Source organism: Tachyglossus aculeatus, chromosome 26, assembly GCF_015852505.1.
Source record: "Tachyglossus aculeatus isolate mTacAcu1 chromosome 26, mTacAcu1.pri, whole genome shotgun sequence".
NCBI classification, from domain to species: domain Eukaryota; kingdom Metazoa; phylum Chordata; class Mammalia; order Monotremata; family Tachyglossidae; genus Tachyglossus; species Tachyglossus aculeatus.
In genome coordinates, this window is record NC_052091.1 from 15469131 (window position 1) to 15493329 (window position 24199).

Consider the following 24199-nt stretch of genomic DNA (forward strand, 5'->3'; position numbering starts at 1 on the left):
GTTTGCGGATCTGCCAGTTCTGCTTCTCCCGCCAGCCTGGTGCGTCCTTTGAAAACAGAAGCCAGGCCTCACTCTCCTTTCTCTAGGTTGCACCTGTCTGCCCACGCCAAGACAAGGCTCTGCTCATAACTGGCACTCTGACCATCTGGGTCACCCCCCTCGCCCAAGCAGCCAGCAGCGGGGTGGGACATCCACACTTACGATCCTTGGATAAGGCACTCGCCCGAAGGAATAGATTTCCCACAGGAGGATCCCGAAGCTCCACACATCTGACTTGGTGGAGAATTTCTGCTGGGGGAGAGCGGGGTAAGAGCATTAATTCAGTCATATTTATTGAGCGTTTACCGTGTGCAGAGCACTATACTAAGTGCTTGGAAAGTCAATCCCCACCCACAGCAGTCTAGAAGCTGCGTCCCAAACACTAGGTGTCCGAGTGTGTGAAAATTGGGGGTGGTTTGGTCCCCCCCTACCCAAGGGGGATGCCCCATGATGTATGCCTAGGCACCCAGGGACTGCCTGGCTTGCTCCTTTCCCATGCCCCCAGTACTCTGGAAAATGCCTGTCTCTCCCAGGGTCCCCACCCGTGTCACTTGAGACCGATGAAACAGGCTCAGGAGCTGGGGGAAGACACTGATGTCGGGTCCAGAACTGAGTAGGAAAGGACACTGGAGTACTGGACCCCGGGCTTGGTGGGTTCTTGCGGGCCACTGGCTCCCTCGGCTTCCCACTCGGCCCCCACTCCCTCTAATGACACCCCAGCTGCCTCACCTTCTCTCTCAGGGCTTCAGGGGCCGTCCATTTGACCGGCAGCTTGCCCGTGTCCTGAGTGCTGGATGCCTCCTTGGTGAGCCCAAAGTCGCTGACCTTGGCGACGTTGTCCTCAGATACCAGCACGTTGCGGGCTGCCAGGTCTCGGTGAACAAAGTTGTTGGCCTCCAGGTACTCCATGGCCTCGCAGACGTCTCTGCCGGAGCAGGGGGCGGGGCCGCCGGGGCTCAGAGCCTCTTCCCCCCCAGCCTCCCTGCCCCGCCCCCTTCAAGGGGGTCACCCCTCCCGGCCCAACGCCCAAGCCCCTGCCCCCACAGCCTGGCTGGGCTACTCACAGGGAGAACTTGAGCAGACAGTCTCCACCCAGCACCGATCGGCCCCGGGAACGGAGGTAATCCACAAGGCTGCCCTGTGGAGGACAGCCAGGATCTCCATTGGTCACAGCCCTTCCCCAGCCACCCTCTCCCATCAGCCCACTGGGTTAGGTGGAAGGAGAATCCAGTCCTGGGAGTCAGGAGACCTGGGTTCCAATCCTGGCTACTGAGTAACCCCGCACTTCTCCAGGGCTTAGTGTCCTCTGTAAAATGGGGATGAAATACCCACTCTCCTTCAAACTGTGGGCCCAGGGGAGACAGATACTTTATCTGATCTGACTTTACCTAGCCCGAAGTGTAACAACAGAGCTTGGCATATCTTAAGGGCTTAAAAAAAATACCACCTGTGTCCAATTATCCTATAGCTACCCCAATGCTTAACACATAGTAAGCGCTTGACAAACACTACCATGAACAACAGGCACTAGGTCTGATTCGATCATCTTGATTCTACCAAGGTTCCTGGCACAGTGCTTGGCACATAGTAAGCACCTAGCAAATAGCATAATTATTCCTCCTCTCATTATTATTCTTGGCTATTCCTAGAAGGATTATGGCAGAGGACAGGACGTTCTGGAGAAAGTAAATCCATGGAGTTGCTATGAATTGGAAACGACTCGACTGTACATAATTAATAATAATAATAATAATAATAATAATAATTCTTAGAAGCAGTTTGGCATAGTGGAAAGAGACCCGGGCAGGGAGTAAGACAATCTGGGTTCTAATCCCTGTTCTTCCTCTTGTCAGCTGTGTGACCTTGGGCAAGTCACTTAACTTCTCTGTGCCTCAGTTTCCTCATCTGTAAAATGGGGATTAAATCCTACTCCCTCCTAGTTAGACTGTGAACCCCAGGTAGGATAGGGACTGCCCGCCCTGGTGATCTTTTACATTCCCCAGCACTTAGTACAGTGCTTGGCACGAGGTAAGTATTTAGCAAATATGAGAGTTCCTATTACTATTCTTGGCTGGGGGAAGGGGCAGTCGGCTCACCTTCGCCATGTACTCGGTGACAATGTAGAGACCGCCCTTTTCCTCCACGATCACGCCCAATAGCTGCACCAGGTTGCTGTGTCGGAGCTGCCTGCGGACACGGGGGGAAGCTCAGCCTGCCTCCCCTTGGCCTCCCAGTAAAGTGCCCCTGCCCCACAACTCACGTCATGACAGAAGCCTCAGCCAGGAAAGCCTGGGCGGTGGCGTCGTTCTTAATGCACTTGACGGCGACTTTCTTTCCCCGGTAGTCCCCCAGCATCACATCTGCAAGGCGACCAGGGAATCAGGGGAGCCAAGGGACCTCTCCCACCCACTGCCCCTTCCCGGTTCCGAACTGGGCCCCTTCCCCCGCCTCACTCAAGAGGCTCCCGGGGCTCCTGGCTGCCACCCACATTGAGCCGAACCCTCCCAAACATGGACTTGCGGCCCTCCACCCTCCACCCCCTCCATGACCCTTCAATCTCATTCCTCCAGTCAGCCCATCCCAGTCCTCCCCTGCCATCACACATCATCACACATCACGTTGCCAACTTGTACTTCCCAAGCTGGCTCTCTCCAGTTATCGCCCCATCTATCATTCCTCTCCAAACTCACTCATTCAGTCATTCAGTTGCATTTATTGAGCACTTACTGTGTGCAGAGCACTGAACTAAGCACTTGGGAAAGTTCAATACAACACTAAACAGACACATTCCCCACCCACAATGAGCTTACAGTCTAGACGGGGAGAAGACAGGCGAGAATATAAATTAAAGACACGTACATAAGTGCTGTAGGGCTGGAAGGGGGGATGAACAAAGCAAGCAAGTCAGGGCAACGCAGAAGGAAGTGGGAGAAGAGGAAAGGGGGGCTTAGTCAGGGAAGGCTTCTTGGAAGAGATGTGCCCTCAATAAAGCTTTGAAGTGGGGGAGAGTAATTGTCTGTCAGATATGAGGAGAGAGGGCATTTCAGGCCAGAGGCAGGACATGGGTGAGGGGTTGGCGGCATGATAAACAAGATCCTTGAGAGAGCTGTCTACACCCACTGCCTCAAGTTTCTCTCCTCCAATTCACTCCTTGATCCCCCTACAATCTGGCTTCCGTCTCCTTCACTCCACCAAAACCGCCCTCTCAAAGGTCACCGATGATCTCCTCCTTGCCAAATCCAACGGTCTCTATGCCATCCTAATCCTCCTCGACCTCTCAGCTGCCTTCAACATTGTCAACTACCCCTTTCTCCTGGGAAACATTATCCAACCTCAGCTTCACTGACACTGTCCTCTCCTGGTTCTCATCTTAGCTCTCTGGCCACTCATTCTCAGTCTCTTTCATGGGCTCCTCCTCTGCCTCCCACCCCCTAACTGTGGGGGTCCCTCAAGGTTTAGTTCTGGGTCCCTTTCTATTCTCCATCTACACCAACTCCCTTGGAGAACTCATTCGCTCCCATGACTTCAACTACCACCTCTATGTGGATGATTCCCAAATCTACATCTTCAGCCCTGATCTCTCTCCCTCTCTGCAGTCTTGCATGTCCTCCTACCTTCAAGACACCTCTACCTGAACGTTCTTCTATGTTTAAAACAGAACTTATCTTCCCTCCCAAACCCTGTTCTCCCCCTCACTTTCTCATCCCTGCAGATAGTACCACCGTGCTTCCTATCTCACAAGCCCACAGTTTTGGTGTTATCCTTGACTCCTCTCTCTCTCATTCAACCCACATATTCAATTCATCACTAAATCCCGTCATTCAGCCTCAAAAACATCACTAAAATCCACCCTTTCCTCTCCATCCAAACTACTACCATATTAATCCAATCACTCATCCTAGTCCCCTTGGTTACTGTATCAGCCTCCTTGCTGACCTCCCAGCCTCCTGTCTCTCCCCACTCCATTCCATATTTAACTCTGCAGCCCAGATCATTTTTCTTCAAAAACGTTCAGGACACGTTTCCCCACTCCTCCAAAAACTCCAGTGGTTCCCCATCCACCTCCACATCAAACAGAAACTCACCATTGGCTTTAAAGCATTCAATCCTTTGCCTCCTCCTATCTCACCTCACTACTCTCCTACTAGAACCCAGCCTACACACTTCATTCATCTCCCGCTATCCTTTTCACTGTACCTCGCTCTCATCTATCTCGACGCTGACCTCTCACCCACGTTCTATCTCTGGCCTGGAAAAGTCCTCCCTCCTCATATCCAACAGACAATTACTCTCCCTCTCTTCAAAGTCTTACTGAAGACACATTTCCTCCAAGAGGCCTTCCCCGACTAAGCCCTTCTTTCATCTTCTCCCACTCCCTTCTGCATTGACCTGACTTGTTCCCTTTACTCATCCCCCCTCCTAGCCCCATGGTAGTTGCGTACATATCTGTCATTTATTTAATACCTGTCTCCCCCTCTAGATGGTAAGCTCATTGTGGGAAGGGAATGTGTCCATTTATTGTATATTGTCCTCTCCCAAGCGCTCAGTATTGTGCTCTGCAAACAGTAAGTACTCAATGAATACATTTGACTGATTCCTGCTCCCTCATATGGCTATTCCCCCTTACTCCTTTTTGCTAAGCCACAGTTCCACCTCTTCCACAAAATTACCCCATTGTACCATGCTCATCTCCCTGGCCCTCGAAATCCTTCGATAGCTAGAGACCCCTCCCGACTGGCTTTCCTGCTACAACCCATCCTGCACACTATACTCCCCTAACGCCAACCTCTCATAGTGCTTTGCTCTCGCCGTCGACCCCTTGTTCACATCCTCCCTCCCACCTGGAACCACCTCCCCTTCACATTCGATAGTCCACCGCTTCCCCCGCCTTTGATGCCCTGCAAAATCTATCACCTCCAGGAAGCCCTCCCCAACTAATCATAAATCTCCCTACCCTCTTCTTCGCCCCTTCCCTGTCATCTAGGCACTTGAGTTCTCATTTCTAACATTTAGGCACTCCCTCAGGCCTCATGTCCTTACCCTTGGACTCGGTTGTTTTCCCTATCAGTCATTTATTGAAATGTCTGTCTCCCCTGATAAATTATAAGCTCCTCGAGGGCAGGGATCTTGTCTACTTCATTTTACTCTCCCAAGTGCTCAGCACAGTGCTCTGCACAGAGTAAGTGCTCAAAGGATAGCACTGACTGATGACTACCTCCACCAGTTACCCCTGCCACTGACCAGTTCCATTACTCCAACTCCCTTTGGGTGTCTGGAAGCAGGGCCTGCAGATGGCAGGGTCACGTCTGTGTGAGACAAGTTTTTAAGCCTCCTTATGCCTCCGACTTTGGTGATTCTGCTCCCATTGGATTAAATGCTTTCCCTCAACTAACTGATGGTATTTACTCCGGCAAGAGTCCAGTGGAGTCAGGGACAGAGTTGCCGCCCTCCAGCAAGCAAGAAGGTCGGCACTGCCTGGTAAGCAGCGTGGCTCAGTGGAAAGAGAACGGGCTTTGGAGTCAGAGGTCATGGGTTCAAGTCCCAGCTCCACCACTTGTCAGCTGTGTGACTTTGGGCAAGTCACTTAACTTCTCTGTGCCTCAGTTACCTCATCTGCAAAATGGGGATTAAGACTGAGCCCCCCGTGGGACAACCTGATCACCTTGTAACCTCCCCAGCTCAGAACAGTGCTCTGCACATAGTACGCGCTTAATAAATGCCATTAAAAAAAGCTCCCTGAAGGCAGGGGCAGTATCTTTCCCCTGCTGGGAAGTTTCTCCCAGTTCAGACTGGTCTCCGGTGACTGCCTGGGGCCCAAGCCTACCCTGGGAGATGTTACTCCAAGGAACTGCAGTCTTACCTCCAAACTCCCCCTTGCCAATGGTCTGCAGCAGCTTCAAGTCTTTCATGTTGAGGGCCCAGCCACCTGGGGGAGGGTGTGGGAGGAGACAGCTGAGCTGGTGGTGGCGGGGAGCCAGAGGCCAAGTGGACTAGCGGAGGGGTTAGGATTAGGGGCTGGGGTTGGGTGGATTAAGGATTCGGTGGATTGGGGACTGGGGATAGGGAGGGTACGGGGGCTGCAGGCAGTGGGGGGGCGAGGAAACAGACTCACTCCGGGAGAACTCGTCCTGTGCCGCTATGGTGCCCTCCATGAGCTTTGGCTTGATGAGGCGGGTGCAGAGGCCGTCTGCATCTGTGGTGTAGTGCTGTCGGGGTGAGGGGGGGTGGCACGGGGATGAGGCCCGGGACACCACACCGCATCTCCCAGTCCTTCCCCACATCCCAGGTCTACTGGGCTCTCCCTGCCCCCACCGGCTATTCCAACCCTCACGGCGACTTCGGGATCCAGCCACAGCTGCAGTGCTGTGGGGCCCACCTCCTCCTTCTCCCCCAGTCTCCCCCGACTCTGTATTAGGGTGACACGAGACCCCCCCGGGGCGTACAAAAAGTAGTCAGGGGGCAGGGGCAGCGCAGTTAGGGGCAGCGAAACCGTTCTGCCCACCAGGGGGCAGCACGGGACCAGGCTTGCCCGGGTTCCTGGACTGGGGAACTTTGTCACTGGTCTGGGCAGCGACTGGGAGGAAAAAGAGCTCCCATCCCCTGCCTGGGGGGGAACCAAAGCTGGAATGCTGGAACTGAGCACTTTGGGAGCCCCAGGCACCCCCTGCCACTCCTCTTCCTCCTATCCCACCCACTCAGTCTCAAATCCTTCTCGTTGCCACCATACCCTCTCTTCCCACGGGCTGGCTCCGGGCCCTAGGGGACCGAAGAACCCCTCTCTTTCCTACCCCAGGTTTTGCTCTCCCTCTCCCTCCGTGCCCGGAACCAGTCATTCTGAGGGGGCGAGAGCAGCCAGCCGCCGCTCAGCTTCCTGCCGGCGGGACCCGGGACAGGAAACGCCCCGGCCGCTATCGGGCAGAGGCAGTCACCCGCCCGCAACCACAGGCAGTGGGGCGGAGGGGGAGGAGCGGGCGTGGGAAGGGATGGGGACTGGTGCTGGAAGACCCAATCAGGTATGGCAAGGAGTGCCAGGGTGAGTGGGGAGGTTGAGGCAGCCGGAGGGCGAGTCCCCCTTCCCCACAGTGGGCTCATCCGGTTGGCCCCTGTAATCCCCCAGGGAAACAGCGGTGACCCAGAGACCCTGTTCTCCTGCAGCATCCCCTCCCCATGGGCACTCTCCATTCCCCACGCCCATCACAGCCAGGGAGAAAGAGCCCAGGCCCGGGGGCAGGCCAGGCCCAGGGTTTACCAAGATATGACTAGATGGCAGAAGAAAGGGAGGGGTGGGGGAAGGGGAGCACGGGTTCAGCCGCACGTGCTGGCTGTGGAAGCAAATATATGCAAATAGTTATGGACGGGTGCGGTCCGTCAAGCCCTGTGTAACGAGCTCATTCCAGCCTTAATAACTGTTTGCCCCAATAATCCACTGTGTAATTTAATATCCTTTTAAAGGACTTCAAAAAGAATTATCTTATAAAAAAAGTGCCCCGCACTGTTTTGTTTCTTCAGTTTTGCTGCTAAGGGTTTCGCTATCTGGTGAGGGGGTGGGGGTTGTCAGGTATATGAAAGTGGGTTTGGAAGTGTGAGCGTGCGGGAAGAAGGGGATGGGTGCAATAACAGCAACTGTGGTATCTGCTAAGTGCTTATTATGTGCAGAGCGTTGTACTAAGCGCGGGGATAGATACAAGATAAACAGATCCTACGCGCAGCTCGTAGTCTAAGTGGGAGGGAGAATAGGTACTGAATCCTCATTTTGCAGATGAGGGAACTGAGGCCCCGACAAGTTAAGTGACTTGCCCAAGGGAGAGAGCAGACAAATCGTAGAGATACACGTCCATGTGAATGTCTAAATCCTACTTGGGAGAGTGTATGCACTGCATGGGTAGGCATGTATATGGGTAGGTTGCTTGTATAGGTGAGTAGACAGAGATATATATATGTATGTCTGCAGAAACAAGCCCGTGGGTCTGTGAGACGGTGTGTTTGTGGCACAACAATAGGGGTGCAAGCGCGAGTCTCCAGAAGCAAGCACGTAGGTGTGTGTGTACGTGCGTCAGTACAGTAGGGGAGCTAGTGTATGCAAGTGTGAGTCAATGTCGGGAAGAATAAGCGTGTAGGTGTGTGTGTGTTTGGATACAGTGAGTGAGTGTGAGAGTGTGAATCTGAATGACTACATGAACAATATTCATCACTGATGTTTTTGTTAAGTGCTTACAAAGTGCCAAGCCCTGAGTTCAGTGCTGGGGTAGATCAGAGGGAACACGGTCCTTGTCCCACACAGGGTTCACAGCCTCAGGGGAACAGAGAACAGGTCATTAATCCCCATTTTACAGACAAGGGAACCGAGGCCCAGAAATGAAGTGACTTGCCTGAGGTGACACAATAGGAAAACAGCAGAGCTGGGATTAGCACCTAGGTCACCCAACTCTCAGGTCCAGGCTCTTTCAATTGGGCCATTCTGCTTTTTTGTGTGTGTGTGTATGTGTGTGTGTATGTGCATGCGTGCATGCGTGTACACGTGCACACATGCGGGCAGAGAAGCAGTGTGGCTCAGTGGAAAGAGCCCGGGCTTTGGAGTCAGAGGTCAGGGGTTCAAATCCTGGCTCCACCAACTGTAAGCTGTGTGACTTTGGGCAGGTCACTTCGCTTCTCTGTGCCTCAGTTACCTCATCTGTAAAGTGGGGATTAAGACTGTGAGCCCCCCATGGGACAACCTGATCACCTTGTAACCTCCCCAGCGCTTAGAATGGTGCTTTGCACATAGTAAGTGGTTAATAAATGCCATCATTATTATTATCACACAGTACGGAGCAAGTGTGATTTTCTGTGTCTGTATGAACGAGCTTGGAGGTGTGTGTTTCTAAGTGTCAGAGTGTGTGTGTGGGCACAGCAGAGTAGCGAGTGTCTGCGACCGAGTGTGTAGGTGTGTTTGTCGACGTGTGAGTGTGTGTATATACAATAGGGGAGCAAGTGTGAGTCTGTATGAATAAGAGTAGGTAGGTCTGCGTACCTAAGTGTCAGAGCCTGTGTGTGGGCACAGTAGGGGAGCGAATGTGAGTTTTCTACGAACGAGCATGTAGGTGTATGTGTGTGTATGTGTCTCCAGAAGGAGAGTGGGAATGCGTGGGCACGGGGGAACAGGCTGGGCTCCAGAAGATAGCTGAGCAGGGAGGCGCGGGCCGGCTCTCGCCCATAGTTTCGACTATGGGCTTCTGTCGGAGCCCAAGAGCCGGGCAGGGTGGGGCGCGCTCACCTCCACCAGCTGCATGAGGTTCTCGAAGTAGACCTCCTCGTCGATGCTCAGTTTGCTGGCATTGTAAATGATGCGGTAGTGCTCCACCTTGCCCTCGCAGCTGACGCACAGCGTGTAGTCCCCTGGATAGTTGGTGCTCTCCCGCACCAGGAACAGCCCCGTCTCGGGCGGGTACAGCAGCCGCTCCGCCTGCTCCCGTGTGATTTTCCCGTGGAACCAGCTGGGGCGGGGGGAGAGGGCTTAGTACAGTGCTCTGTACAGCGTAAGCGCTCAATAAATACGACAATGAATGAAAGAGAAGGTAGGGAGGACAGTCCGGACACTGGCAGAGTCACCCCAGGTCTGACGTGGGCGGGGGCAGGGTCTGTGGACTGCCGCCATTCAAGGCCTCCAAGCCTCAAACACCTGGGGCCACCATCCACCAATCCATAAGTCAGTAGTATTTACTGAGCGCTTACTGTGCGCAGAACATCATTCTAAGCGCTTGGAAGAGGAGACTACAACAGAGTTGGTAGACAGATTCCCTGCCCACAATGAGGATACAATCCAGATGGGGAGACAGACACTAATACTAATAAATAAGTTGCGGATATGTACGTAAGTGCTGTGGGGCTGAGAGTGGGGTGAATAGTAAGCGCTTAAGAAATACCATCATTATTATTATTAACAGACCCAAGCCCAGAGACAATAGAGAAGGGACAGGGAGGGGGGGGAAACACGGCTTAATCTGGGGAGCTGTGACCTTAACAATGATGTTTATTGAACACTTACTCTGTGCAGAGCACTGCGCTTGGGAGAGCACAAGAGTTGGAAGGCCCAATCCCTGCCCTCAAAGAGCTTACAAATTACTGGGGTAGACCAACATTAAAAGAGGTTACAGAGAGGGGAAGTGGCAGGGTAAAATCAATCAATCAATCGTATTTATTGAGCGCTTACTGTGTGCAGAGCACTGTACTAAGCGCTTGGGAAGTACAAATTGGCAACATATAGAGACAGTTCCTACCCAACAGTGGGCTCATAGTCTAAAAGGGGGAGACAAAACCAAACATGCCAACAAAATAAAATAAATAGAATAGATATGTACAAGTAAAATAAATAAATAAATAAATAGAGTAATAAATATGTACAAACACATATACATATGTATATATGTATATACATATATATCTATACATATATACAGGATATACATATATACATATATAAAATGAAATGCAACTAAGTGTTGTGGGGCCGGGGACAGGGTAAGCAACAAAGTGCTTAGGGGGAACGGACTCGGGTGCCTACGTGACAAAGAAAGGAGGGACAGCAGAGTGGGGAGATGGGAGGTTAGTCAGGGAAGGCTTCCTGGAAGAGATATGATTTTAGAAGGGCTTTGAAGATTGGGAGATTTGGACCCCATCCCTCCCCACCTTATCAAACTGCTGGCCCCTGACGTTCTTCCCTCCCTGATCGCCATCTTCAACTATTCAATCTCCAATGGCTTTTCCCCACTGTTTTCAAACATGCTCATGTCTCCCCATCCTAAAAAAACCCCTCTCTTGACCTCCATTTATCACCTCATCTCCCTCCCGTTATAGCTCTCCTCTTTTTTTTTAATAGTTTTTGTTAAGCGCTTGCTATGTGTCACGCATTGTACTAAGCGCTGGGGCAGATCCAAGGTAACCAGGTTGGACTCAGTCCACATCCCACATGAGGCTCACAGTCTTAATCCCCATTTTGCAGATGAGGTGACTGAGGCCCAGAGAAATCTGGTGACCTTCCCAAGGTCAGCGAGCAGACGAGTGGCAGAGCCAGGATAAGAAACCGGGTCCTTTTTACTTCCAGGCCTGTGCTCTATCCATTAGGAAACACTGCTTCTCTCACCCGCTTCTGCAACACCCTTGCACTTGAATTTGCACCCTTTACTCACCCATCTTTCAGTCCGACAGGACTTTTGCACACCACTGTAATTTATTTATATTAATGTATATAATACATATATATACATATATATTATATATATACATATATAATACATATAAGACCGCAAGCTCGCTGTGGGCCAGGAACATGCCTACCAATTCTGTTATATTAATTCTGCCAAGTGCTTAGTACAGAGTTCTGCACACAGTAAGCACTCAGTAAATATGATTGATTGACTGATTGATATGAAAGGGGAGGGAGTACCAGGCGGCTGAGGAGACATGAGCATGGGTTAACTGCAAAAGAGCCAAAACTGAGGCACAGGAAATAGGTAGGTGTTAGGAGAGCGAAGCACGCGGGCTGGGTTGTAGTAGGAGAAGAGTGAGGATAGGTAGAAGGGAGAAAGAGCCTCAGAGTTGATAGGAGTCTCTGACCGATGCGGAGGTGGATGGCAACCATGGAGACTTTTGAGGAGTGGGGAGGCGTGCGCGGAATGATTGTTTAGAAAAATGATCAGGGTAGCAGAGCAAACTATGGACTGGAGAGGGGAGAGACAGGAAGTAGGGAGGTCAGTGAGGAGGCTGATGCAACATTCAAGGCGGAAAACAACACGTGCCTGGACCCAGCGTGGTGCAGTTTGAATGAAGAAACCGTACTCTCCCCACCTTCAAAGCCTTACTAAAATCACATCTCCTCCAAATGGCCTACATTTCATCTACTTTCTCTCCTTTTTGTGTCACCTTATCTACTTGCATTGGTACCCTTTAAGCACTTCATTCATTCAATCGTATTTATTGAGTGCTCACTGTGTACACAGCACTGTACTAGGCGTTTGAAACAGTACAATACAACAGATACTTTCCCTGCCCACAACAAGCTTACAGTCTTGTGAGGGGGAGACAGATATTAATCTATATAAATAAATTAGATATGTACATAAGTGCTGTGGGGCTGGGAGAGGGGAAGAACTAGGGAGCAAGTCAGGGAGATGCAGAAGGGAGTGGGAGAAAAGGAAAGGGAGGTTTAGTCAGGAAAGGCCTCTCGGCGGAGACGTGCTTTCAGTAAGGCTTTGGTGGGGGGCGGCTGGATAATTGTCTGTCAGATTTTAAGAAGGAGGGCATTCCAGGCCAGAGGCAGAATGTAGGCTAGGGGCTAGTGGCAAGACAGATGAGATCGAAGCACAGTGAGAAAGTTGGCATTAGAAGAGCCAAGTGAGCAGGCTGGATTGTAGTAGGAGAGTAGAGACGTGATGGAGGAGGTGGCAAGGTGATTGAATGCTTTAAAGCCAATGGTGAGTTTCTATATGATATGGAGGTGGATGGGCAATCACTGAAATTTTCTGAGTGGGGAGACATGTCCTGTACATTTTTGAAGAAAAATGATCTGGGCAGCAGAAATATGGACTGGAATGGCGAGAGACAAGAGGCTGGGAGGTCAGCAAGGAGGCTGATGCACTAATCTGGATAGGATGAAAGACTGGACTGACACGGTAGCAGGTTGGATGGAGAGAAAGGGCGGATTTTAGCGATGTTGTGAAGGTGGGACCGATAGGATTTAGTGATGGACTGAATATGTGGGTTGAATGAGAGAGGGTAGTCAACGATAATTGACTACATTAAAAATTGGAATCCTCTTGTCATAAGACGACATATTAAGCTTCATTAGAATAGCAAAGTCTTTTATGAAACAGCCCAACAATATAATCCTACCTTCAAGTTGTTTAAAACAGTGTACGACTGTAAGGTCTCTTTTTAAAAAGAACTCTTAAAATGAGCTCCTCAGTAAATAAGCAGGCTGCATTCTGTTCCTTTACACTGTAGAAGGCTTGCTCTGGTCTTTTTTTCTGCAGTGTATACAGTCAGTGGTATTTACTGAGCACAGAAGGCTTGTGAGACAGAAAGGACGGTGGCACCATCTACAGTAATGGGAAAATCAGGAGGAGGACAGGCTTTGGGTGGAGTTCTGTTTTGGACATGTTAAGTTTGAGGTGACAGGAGGACATCCAAATAGAGATATCTTGAAGGCTAAAGAAAATGTGAGACTGCAGAGATGGGGAGAGATCAGGGCTGGAGATGTAGATGTGGGTATCATTTACACAGAGGTGGGAGCTGAAGCCATAGAAGCCGAAGCCATGGGAGCCAATGAGTTCTCCGAGGGAGTGGGTGTGGATGGAGAAGAGAAGGGGACACAGAACTCAACCTTGAGGGACCCCCACAGTTGGGAGGAGGAGTCCACTAAGGAGACGGAGAATGAATGGCCAGAGAGATAAAAGGAGAACCAGGAGAGGACAGTGTCAGGGAAGCCAAGGTTGGGTAATGTTTCCAGGAGAAGGGGGTGGCTGACAATGTTGAAGGCAGCTGAGAGGTTGAGGAGGATTAGGATGGAGTAGAGGCCGTTAGATTTGGCATGGAGGAGATCATTGGTGACTTTTGAGAGGGTCGTTTCTGTGGAGTGAGGGACAGAAGCCAGACTGGAGAGTTCAAGGAGAGAATTGGAGGAGAAGAATTTGAGAGAGCGGGTGTAGACAACACACACACGGAGTTTGGAGAGGAATGGTAGGAGGGAGGTGGGGAGATAACCGGAGGGAGCCGTGGGGTCAAGGGAGGGGTTTTTTAGGTTGGGGAGACATGAGCATGCTTGAAAGCAGTGGGGAAGAAGCCACTGGAGAGTGAACAGTTGAAGATAACCACCTATGACCTATCCATAATTCATTTTAATGCTTGTCACCCCTCCCCACCACCGCAAGACTGTAAGCTCCTTGTGGGCAGGGAACAAGTCTACCAACTCTATTGTACTGTTCTCTCCCAAGTGCTTAGTGCAGTGCCCTGAACAAAGTAAGTGCTCAGTAAATACCATGGATTGACTGAGACATCAGAGAAGCTGTGCAGGTGTGCCAGGGACAAGGCCTGGGCCCAACCAGCTGAAGTTAGGCTCTAGGTCTACGGGGGAATCTAGTCAGCATTCCCAGACAGACTGAAGGGGAGGCTAGAGGAGCCCGAGAGAAGGACCATTCTGCTGATGATGAGCTGAGACCTCCCTCAGCTTGGGCAAGTCTCCTGGGGCTCCTGGGCATGCCTAGAGATAAGCACTCCCACCCTGGGGGCTAGCCTTGAAGTCCAGGCAAAAAGCATGGAACCCCAAAACTGGACCGTCCTAAAGAAGATGGACACAGCTGTCACAAGAAGTACATGTTGGCAACCCAAGGCCGACCATTACCCCATCCTATTCGGTAACCCTCCCCACCCTGTTCCTGCCCGCGCCGGGTACTCACGGCATAAGGCTCAGTTTGGTGCCCACTTTCACCCCTTCCCGCTTCTGGACGTAGTTGGCAGGGATGATACCTTCACGGCCCACATTATTTTTGGCTTTGTACCAGTTAGGATCCTGCAAGGGAAGAGTGATACTTGCCACACCCTCCCAACACCCAGGACCCTCCCTGGCATCGTGGCACTTCCCCCCACCCCCACTGCTCTTGGGGAGTGCCAGGCGGGTTGGGGAGGGGTGTCAACTCTGAGATGTGGGGAAACTGAGGCAAATCCAAGCATCCAAACCCCTCATCCCCCTCAAGGCCTGTGTTCCATCCCCTGCACCCAGCCGAGTCCTGCAGCCGACGGTTTACCTTGGTGACGGCGACGATGGTGAGAACATCGCCCTTGCAGAAGGGCAGGTCTTGCTCTGCTGTGCCGTGGAAATTGTACTTGGCAATACATTCTGTACCGGATGGCCACACGGCCTGAGAAGAGACACACAGGCAGGTGGGAGGTAGCCCTGAGCCACAGAGGTCTCAGCTCTCCAGGGGCGTCCTATATTCGTCCCTTCTGAGAACGAGGAAAAAGTGCCGGAGTGGGGGTGGGTGGAATGGACCCCTCCCCTTTTGGCCAGAATGGTGGGGTGGAGGAAATGGGGAGTCTCCAGACCTTCCTGCCTAGATTGTGCTTTCAACCCCGCATGTGGTCTAAGGCTAAGTAGTTGTATGCTCCTTGTGGGCAGGGAATGTGCCTACCAACTTTGCTACATTGTCTTCTCCCAAGCGCTTAGCACAGGGCTCTGCACACAGCAAGCATTAAATAAAACCACAGATTGACTGACCATCCTGATCCAGCACCTCAGACTACAACTCCCTAGGGCACTGTCTCTCTCCATCCTCCCTGCCAAGGTGGCTAAGACATTCCCCTTACTCCCCTGGCTGGGTTGGAACCAGCCCTGCTCTGGAGGACACCCACTTCTCCCAGGATAAGGGGGTGGCCTTCTCAAAGAGCCCTGCATTACGGAAAACTTAGGCCGCCGTCTTCCCCCCGGCCAGGCTGCCCTGCCTTCCGACCCCAAAGTCCACCAAATCCAAAAGCAGTCTCGTGTTGTTGGAAGAACAGATCCCGATTCTGCTGCCCCGCTCTTGTGCAAAAGTCAGGGTGGAAACACATGTCCTGGTGGGATTGAGAAGCAGCGTGGCCTAGTGGATAGAGTGTGGGCCTAGGTTCTAATACAGGCTCTTCCACTTCTCTGCTGTGTGACCCTGGACAAGTCAGTTAACTTCTCGGTGTTTTGGTTACCTCATCTCTAAAATGGGGATTAAGACGGTGAGCCCCATGTGGGACATAGACTGTGTCCAACCTGATTACCTTGTACCTCCCCCAACACTTGGTAGTGAGTGTCTGGGCCATAGTAAGCACCTAAAAAATGCCATTAAAAAAAAGGGATCAGGGATACCTGCCCAGCTCCAACCTCCATCTAGGAGGGATCCCAAGAGACCATCTTCCCGACCCCTCCAACTCTAGCCAGCAGGGTCTCAAGCCCAGTCCGGGCAGATGGGATCTTCCTGCCTGAAGATGTCTCCAGAGGGGGTAACCCAGGGGAAAGGCTAACTTCCTCCAGTCCGTCAAAATCCCTCCAGCAGAAGTACAGTGGGAAGGAAGAAGCGGGCAGGCACTGGGGTACAAATGCCCAAATTAACTCTCTCCCCTCCCCTTAGTGTCCAAAGGGACAGTGCAGGGGCCCCATAGCCTAGTGGAAAGACCAAAGGCCTGGCAGTCGGGGGACCTGGGTTCTAATCCCGACTCTGCCACATGCCTGCTGCGTGACTCTTGGGCAAATCATTAACCTCCCTGGGCCTCAGTTTCCTTCTCTATAAAATGGGGATGAAACACCTGTTCTCCCTCCCCCTTAGACTGTGAGCCCCATGTGGAACAGAGATTGTGTCCGATCCCAGAACGCTGTACAGTGCTCGACACAAAGTACTTAATAAACATCACAATCACTGTTATTAGAGGGCTAGAGACTCTGACAAGAAACAGATGATTCTCTCACTCCCCCCACCCCACTGAGGGACAGGAGCAGACACCACCGAGAGTTCCCAAGGCGCCCAACCCATTCCCCTGGTACCTGTACTGCTGACATCTTCTTGGGAGGCTCTGGGGTCCGAAGCTCACAGGAAGGAAACGTCACTTGGTACCATGAGACCTAGTGGAAGAGGATGAGATCAATTCTGGCCAGAGTCAATCAATCAAGGGTATTTACTGAGAACTTATTCTGTGCAAAGTGCTGTACTAAGCACTTCTGAGTGCACAATAGAGTTAGTAGACAGGATCCCTGCCCTCAAGGAGTTGACAATCTAGGCAGGGAGGCAGAAATTAAAATAAATAATGTACATATCAATTATATTACTACCGGTCCCCCTGCCTAAACTGTAAGCTCCTCATGGGCAGGGAAACGTATCCACCGACTCTGTTGTACTCTCCCAAGCACTTAGCACAGTGCTCCGCACACAGTAAGTGCTCAATGCCACTGATCGACTGATTAATTATGGGTAGGGGAAACAACCACACTTAAAGAGGTGGCCATAACTGCTGAGGGGGTGAGGGGAGTACCCAAGTACTTAGGTGATGCTGAAGTGGCAGTAGAGAGGGAACGAGGGTGGAGAGATGACAGATTAATAAAGGAAGGCCTCTTGGAGGAGATGGGATTTCTAAAGGACTTTGAAGATAGAGAGAGCAGCTGTCTGCCAAAGGGGGAGGGAGTTCCAAGCAGAAGGGAGGGAACAAGCAATAGGTCGCCAGGAGAGACGAGAACGAGGAGGTACAGTAGCAAAGGAGGTATCAGAGGAGTGAAAGGTGTGGGTTGGGTCACGGTTACAGAGAAACGAGGAAAGATAGGAAGAGGAGAGCTGACTGAATAACCTGAACCAATGGTAAGGAGTTTCTGTTCCACACAAAGGTGGAAGGGCAGCCCCTGGAGGTTTTTTAGGGGTGGGGAGACATGGACTGAAAAGATTTTCAGAAAAATGATCCAGGCAACAGAGTGAAGTACGGACTGGAGAGGAGGAGAGATGGGAGGCAGGGAAGTCAATGAGGCGGTTGACTCAGTAGTCAAAACTGGATATGACAGGTGTTTGGACCAGTGTGATGACAGTTGCCTGAGAGGAAGGGGTGGATTCTGAAGATGTTGTGAAAATAGAATCACTGTCCCACCCCAGGAGTCCTCCCAGGTGCCCTCTCACAGGATTTAGTTACCGACTGACAATGTGGGCTAAAAGAGGAGTCAAGGATACTGTCAAGGTTGGGAGATAGGGAGGATGGTGATGTTGTCAAGAGGAATGGGCAAGTTAAGAGGAGAAGAGGATTTGGGAAAGAAGATGAGTTAATTTTCCGACTTGTGAGCTTGAGATGCCCGTGGGACATCCACGAACAGATGTCCTGAAGACAGGAGGAAATACAAGACTGCAGAGAAGGAGAGAGGTCAGGGCTGGAGAGGTAGATTTAAGAGTCAATCGCGTAAAGGTGATAGTTGAAGCTGTGGGAGCGAATGAGTTCTCCAAGGGAGTGGGTGTAGGTGGAGAAGAGAAGGGGGCCCAGAACTGAGCTTTGGGGACTCCCACAGTTTGAGGTGGCAGGCACAGGAGGAGTCTGCAAAAGAGACTAAGAATGGGTGGCCAGAGAGATAAGGAGAATCATGACAGTGAGCCCGCTGTTAGATAGGGACCGTCTCTACATGTTGCCAACCTGTACTGCCCAAGAACTTAGTACAGTGTTCTGCACACAGTAAGCGCTCAATAAATACGACTGAATGAATGAATGAGAGGACAGGGTCAGTGAAGTTAAGGTTAAACAGTTTTCCCGAAGAAGGGGGTGGTCTGCAGTGTAAAATGAGGCTGAGAGGTCAAGAGAGGTTAGGACAGAGTAGCATCCACTAGATGTGATGAGGAGAAGATCATTGGTGAGCTGAAAGACAGCAGTTTCAGTGGAGAGGAGGGGCAGAAGCTGCATCATAGAGGGTCAAGGAGGGAGCGGGGGCAGAGGAAGTGGATGCAGCCGTTGGTGGAGTTTGGCCTGGAATAGAAGGGGAGAAAGCAGGGCGGTGCCTTGGGTGGTGAGAGGGTTTTGTTTTTTAGGGTGGGGGCAGATGTGAGCATGTTTGGAAGCAGAGCGGAAGGACCCATAAGACAGTGAGCAGAGGGCGATGGCAGTCCTGGAGGGAAGAAGCATCCCCAGACCCACCCTAACTGGGCCCAAGGACCCAAATACAGAGTGAAAGCCACTGGCTAAGTTATCTCCTTGAGAGGGAAGTGTCATCTAGTGGAAAGAGCCCGGGCCCGGAAGTCAGGGGACCTGGGTTCTACTCCTGGGCTCTGACACTTTTCTGCCGTGCAGCCTTGGGCAAAATTACCCCAGAACCTAGTCGACAGCATGCCACTTCTAATTATAATAATAATGATGGCATTTGTTAAGCGCTTACTATGTGCAAAGCACTGTTCTAAGTGCTGGGGGGATACTAGGTGATTAGGTTGTCTCACGGGGCGCTCACAGTCAATCCCCATTTTACAGATGAGGTAAATGAGGCACAGAGAAGCGAAGTGACTTGACCCAAGTCACACAGCTGACAACTGGCAGAGCTGGGATTTGAACCCATGACCACTGACTCCAAAGCCCGGGCTCCTTCCACGGAGCCACGCTAGTGAGAAGCACAGTAGCCTAGTGGAATGAGCACAGGCCTGGGAATCAGAGGACCTGGGTTCCAATTCCAGCTCTTCCACTTGCCTGCCGTGTGCCCCTGGGTAAATAACTTGACTTTTCTGAGCCTCAGTTTCCTCACCTGTAAAATGGGGATTCACTACTGTTCTCCTGCCCCCTCAGTCTGTGAGTCCCATGTGGGATCTGACTCTACTGTATCTGCCCCAGCATATAGGACAGTACTTGGTGCTTAAGCGCTTAACAAATACCATCTCTGAAATGGGAAGAAGAGCGGTTAGTCTTCGTCAGAGCAGGCACGAGCACTGCCAGTGATAGCGGGAAGCTCCCTGAGGGCTCTCAGCCCAAATCCCTTAGCTAAAATCACCATTACATATTTGCTTTACTAAGAAAGGAGGATAATTTTATTGCTACTTTGTTCTATATCACTGTACTTACTTACATTACACTCCCCCAAGTACTTAGTACAGTGCTCTGCTCACAGTCAGCATTCAATAAATACCACTGATTGATTGATTTATTAGTATGATACTTCTTCTCTTCCTCCCTTCAAAGCCCTACTGAGAGCTCACCTCCTCCTGGAGGACTTCCCAGACTGAGCCCCCTCCTTCCTCTCCCCTCCTCACCCCCCCGCCTTACCTCCTTCCCCTCCCCACAGCACCTGTATATATGTATATATGTTTGTACGTATTTATTACTCTATTTTATTTGTACATATTTATGTACAAATTTTATTTTATAAATTTTATGTTCATTTTATTTTGTTAATATGTTTTGTTTTGTTGTCTGTCTCCCCATTCTAGACTGTGAGCCCGCTGCTGGGTAGGGACCGTCTCTATATGTTGCCCACTTGTACCTCCCAAGCGCTTAGGACAGTGCTCTGCACACAGTAAGCGCTCAATAAATACGACTGAATGAATGAATGAACTTGTTAAGTGCTTACTATATGCCAAGCACAGTTCTGAAAACTGGAGTAGATACAAGTTAATCAGAATAGACAGTCACTGCCTGACATGAGGGTCACAGTCTAAGGAAGGAAGGAGTAGGATTTAAACTCCATTTTACGGATGAAGTAACTGAGGCACAGAGATGTTACGTGACTTGCCCAAGATCACAGAGCAGGTATGTGACAGAGCCAGGATTAGAACCTGACTTTCAAGCCTGTAGCTCTTCCCACTAGGCCAAGCTGCTTTATTGATAAAGTTGGCTACATCCCTGTAAGTATTGTTTGGGTTCACCCACTGTTTCTCCCTCCCAGAGTGGCTTCTCCAGAGGGGAGAGAGGTGAGAGGCCAAGATCTCACCTTAAGCAGAGAAGCAGCATGGCCTGATGGAAAGGGCCTCTGCCACTTGCCTGCTGTGTGTCCTTAGGCAAGTCACTTTACTCCTCTTTGCCTACGTTCCCTCATCTGCAAAATGGAAATTAAATACCTCATCTCCCTCCTACTTAGGTTGCAAGCCCCATATGGGACCTGATGATCTTGTATCTACCTCAGCGCTTAGTTCAGTGCTTGGTCCAAAGTAGGTGCTTAACAAAAACCACAATCATTATTATGATTATTATTATCAGGCTGAGAGGAACCGAATGTAAGACTTGGAAAAGCACTCCCTACTGAGGCCAAGATCTCACCTAAAGCAGAGAAGCAGCATGGCCTGATGGAAAGGGCCTCTGCCACTTGCCTGCTGTGTGTCCTTAGGCAAGTCACTTTACTCCTCTTTGCCTACGTTCCCTCATCTGCAAAATGGAAATTAAATACCTCTTCTCCCTCCTACTTAGGTTGCAAGCCCCATATGGGACCTGATGATCTTGTATCTACCTCAGCGCTTAGTTCAGTGCTTGGTCCAAAGTAGGTGCTTAACAAAAACCACAATCATTATTATGATTATTATTATCAGGCTGAGAGGGACCGAATGTAAGACTTGGAAAAGCACTGCCTACTTTGCTGCCTTAGTATTCAGTGGGGTTATCTATCTACCTATCTAGATGTTGTCTGCTAAATTAAAACTAAAATATTTTTGACCTCTCCAGTTGTAAAATATTTTTCCGCTCGTCTCCCCCTTTTAGAGCATAAACTCCTGGTGGGCAAGGAGCATCTAACTATGTTATTCTGTTCTTCCCAAGCACCTAGTACTGTGCACTGCAACAAGAGAGTACTTAATAAATGCTGCTGTGATTACTACAAACGCTACTGAATCAATCAAATCAATCCGTCAATCCTCTTACCGCTGTGGCTGCTACTGCTCTTACACGGGCCTGGGACTCAGAAGGTCAAGGGTTCTAATTCCGGCTCCGCCACTTGGCTGCTGTGTGACCTTGGGCAAGTCACTTCACTTCTCTGTGCCTCAGTTACCTCATCTGTAAAATGGGGATTGAGACTGTGAGCCCCATGTGGGATGGGGACTGTGTCCAACCTGATTATCTTAAATCTACCTCGGCTCAACACAGTGCCTGGCACATAGTAAGCACTTAACAAATACCATATATATGTTATATATAAATATATGTATTATATAATATGTGAATGTAATATATATTATACATACAAATATATAATATATAAATATATATATTTATGGAAGCTGCTGCTATGACTCCTCCTGTAGTGGCTACCCCTGCTGCTACAGATATAACCATCTCAGGGGGGAAAATACTCTGCCAGACGACCCAGCCCACATTTCCAGTCTTCTAGGGCTGGATGATCCCTGTGTGGTTAAAGTGGTGTCACAAATCACATTTGGTGACCTTTCCTAGCAGGCCTGCAGCACCCCCTGACTCCAAGCAATCCAGCTCCTCCATCCTTCTCCCCAGCGGCAAGGGGCCAGGCCGCAGTGGGTTAGTGCCCATACTGAGGCCCACTCAGAGCCCTCTTTCCCCTCGTCTGCTCTGTAAGAACTTGAACAACTCCAAGTCAGCTCCATGGGCACGTCCCAGCCAGGGACAACAGCGCTAAGTGATCGTGGCACACGCCAACCCCTGGGGCCTTTTCGGATCGTGCTGGGGAGTGGACTGGGCCCAGGCTATTCAGTTCAGGGTGAGCCTGAGGCCCCTTGGCCTTCAGCCCAGCCTCCCTCCCTCAGGCGGTGGCGGGGGTGGGAGTGCCAGGAGGGCCAGGAAGGTGTTGTGTATCCATGAATACACTTGCCACCCCTTTGCCGTTTCTCCTGTCCCCGGCGGCAGGCTACCCCATCACTACTCCTCAAGGAACAAGCCAGCTCGGGGGTGCGGGGTGCAATCCATTGGCAAGCCAACCCCGACAGGAGCCCTGCACTTAGGCTCTTGCCCCGGCCCAGAGACAGTTCCCTGGGGTGAGATGGGGCTGTGACCTAACGTCTGAAGAAGGAAAATCTCCCCCTGGATCATCACATGGATCGGACTGCACCTCTGACTCTTGCCACCACCAGGAGAGCAGCGGGGGGCCCCCCTGGGGATCCCCAAGAGCATGGCTGGCCAGAAAGTCTCGGACAGACTGTCCAGACTATGCCTCCAAGTCCCCCTAGCATGCCGTCGCTTCTGGGGACTGGCTGGTTTTCACTTGGGGAAACAAGTTAGAAGACCAGAGCGTGAGGTGGGGGTGGGGGGAATCCCCTGAGCAGGCTCGGGTGGGAGAAAGGGCGTAGCGTAGGAGGGATGAAGGTGGGACTGGAAGAACTGCTTCTTACACACCTGGTCGGTGGGGCTAGGGTTGGAGTAGCTCATGGTCAAGAAAGTCCCTGTGCCCCTTCACCTCAGGACTCCAGAGAAACACCCTTCTTACATCGGGAAGCAGCGTGCCTCAGCATACCAGCCATCAGTGCACTGCAGGGCACTGTACCAAGCGCTTGGGAGGGGACAGCAGAAGCGGAACCAGGTGCCCTGTCCACAAGGAATTTCCAATCTAATGAAAAAGCTAGACCTTGTGGGGATGGGAGAGGGATGCCTGGGGTCCTCAGCAAGGGGACGGTAAAATGGGGATGAAGACTGTGAGCCCCACGTGGGACTCGGACTGTTTCCAACCTGCTTATCTTACATCTACTCCAGCACTTAGTACAGTGCCTGGCATACAGTAAACTCTTAAATACCACTGAAAAGACAAACAGAAACTGAACTTCCCACACGAGCTCCCAGACTCCCAGGCTATTAAAGCTTCTCTCTGGCAGGAAATGGGATGGACGGGCGGACCGACACACACGAGCACATGTGCGTGCACACACACACACCTCTCTTTCCCCCTGCTTCCCAGAATTCGGCCTGGTGAACTACCCGAGGGTCACCGTCACACAAGTTAGGGAGCTGGGAATCCGGGCCCCTAGGTTCTTGTCCTAACCCTAAGGCAGCATCTTCCAGATGCCTCCTTCTCCTCTGTCCTCTTCCGCCATTCTGTGCTGTTGCAGGTCCCCACTGTCCCCCGCCCCCATCTCCCGTGCAGGGCCTTAATTAATCCATTTGCCAGGGATTCGAACAACCCAGAAGAAAGGTTGCATTAGGATCCTGTGGTGTTTATTAATTTCGGCACGAGGCACTGTGGGGTCAGGTTGGCTGTGGATAAACAGTCGCTCACTCCTCTCCCACCAACAGCCACTGCCTCCTCTCCCCTGACTCAGAGGCACCAGAAGCTCAGCTCCCTTGGTGGGGCCCAGCTCCAGGTGACAAACATTTGAGTGACAGAGATGGTGGGTCCAGAGGGGTTTTGGGGGGTTTGGTTTTTTGGGGGGGTATTTGTTAAGTGCCTATTATGTGCTAAGCACTGTATTAAGAGCTGGGGTAGATTGGACACAGTCCACACCCCACATGGGGTTCACAGTCTTAATCTTCATTTTAAAGATGAGGCACAGTGAAGTGACGTGAGTTGCCCAAGATCACACAGCAGACAAGTGGTGGAGCCAGGATTAGAATTCAGATCCTCTCACTCCAGGCTAGTGCCCCTTTCGCTAGGCCACACTGCTTCCTGGCCCTCTCCTTCCCTCTGTGGGGAGCTCAGTCTGGTCCTTCCACCCTGTCCCACCATAATGATTCACCTTTCATTCGTCTCCCACCACTGCCAGGCCTCAGAAGTGATTTTCCA

The 24199-nt window shown here is 51.2% G+C and overlaps 1 protein-coding gene across 4 annotated transcripts in view; it reads right to left on the reverse strand.

Moving 5' to 3' along the window:
• CSK (C-terminal Src kinase) overlaps nucleotides 1-24199 on the reverse strand; it is a 47022-nt gene that overhangs the window by 2226 nt on the left and 20597 nt on the right. For 2 of the 4 annotated variants that reach the window (XM_038767522.1, XM_038767524.1), the window contains exons 2-12: nucleotides 16577-16654; nucleotides 14817-14930; nucleotides 14469-14581; nucleotides 9293-9512; nucleotides 6152-6245; nucleotides 5900-5965; nucleotides 2300-2399; nucleotides 2136-2226; nucleotides 1104-1177; nucleotides 769-964; nucleotides 202-291 (exon numbers count right to left, since the gene is read on the reverse strand). In XM_038767522.1, coding sequence (XP_038623450.1) covers nucleotides 202-291; nucleotides 769-964; nucleotides 1104-1177; nucleotides 2136-2226; nucleotides 2300-2399; nucleotides 5900-5965; nucleotides 6152-6245; nucleotides 9293-9512; nucleotides 14469-14581; nucleotides 14817-14930; nucleotides 16577-16591 — 1173 coding nt within the window. In that variant the 5' untranslated portion in view covers nucleotides 16592-16654. Of the gene's footprint in view, nucleotides 1-201; nucleotides 292-768; nucleotides 965-1103; nucleotides 1178-2135; nucleotides 2227-2299; nucleotides 2400-5899; nucleotides 5966-6151; nucleotides 6246-9292; nucleotides 9513-14468; nucleotides 14582-14816; nucleotides 14931-16576; nucleotides 16655-21381; nucleotides 21463-24199 lie in introns of those variants that run through there. The other 2 variants (XM_038767523.1, XM_038767525.1) reach the window with 2 other exon arrangements.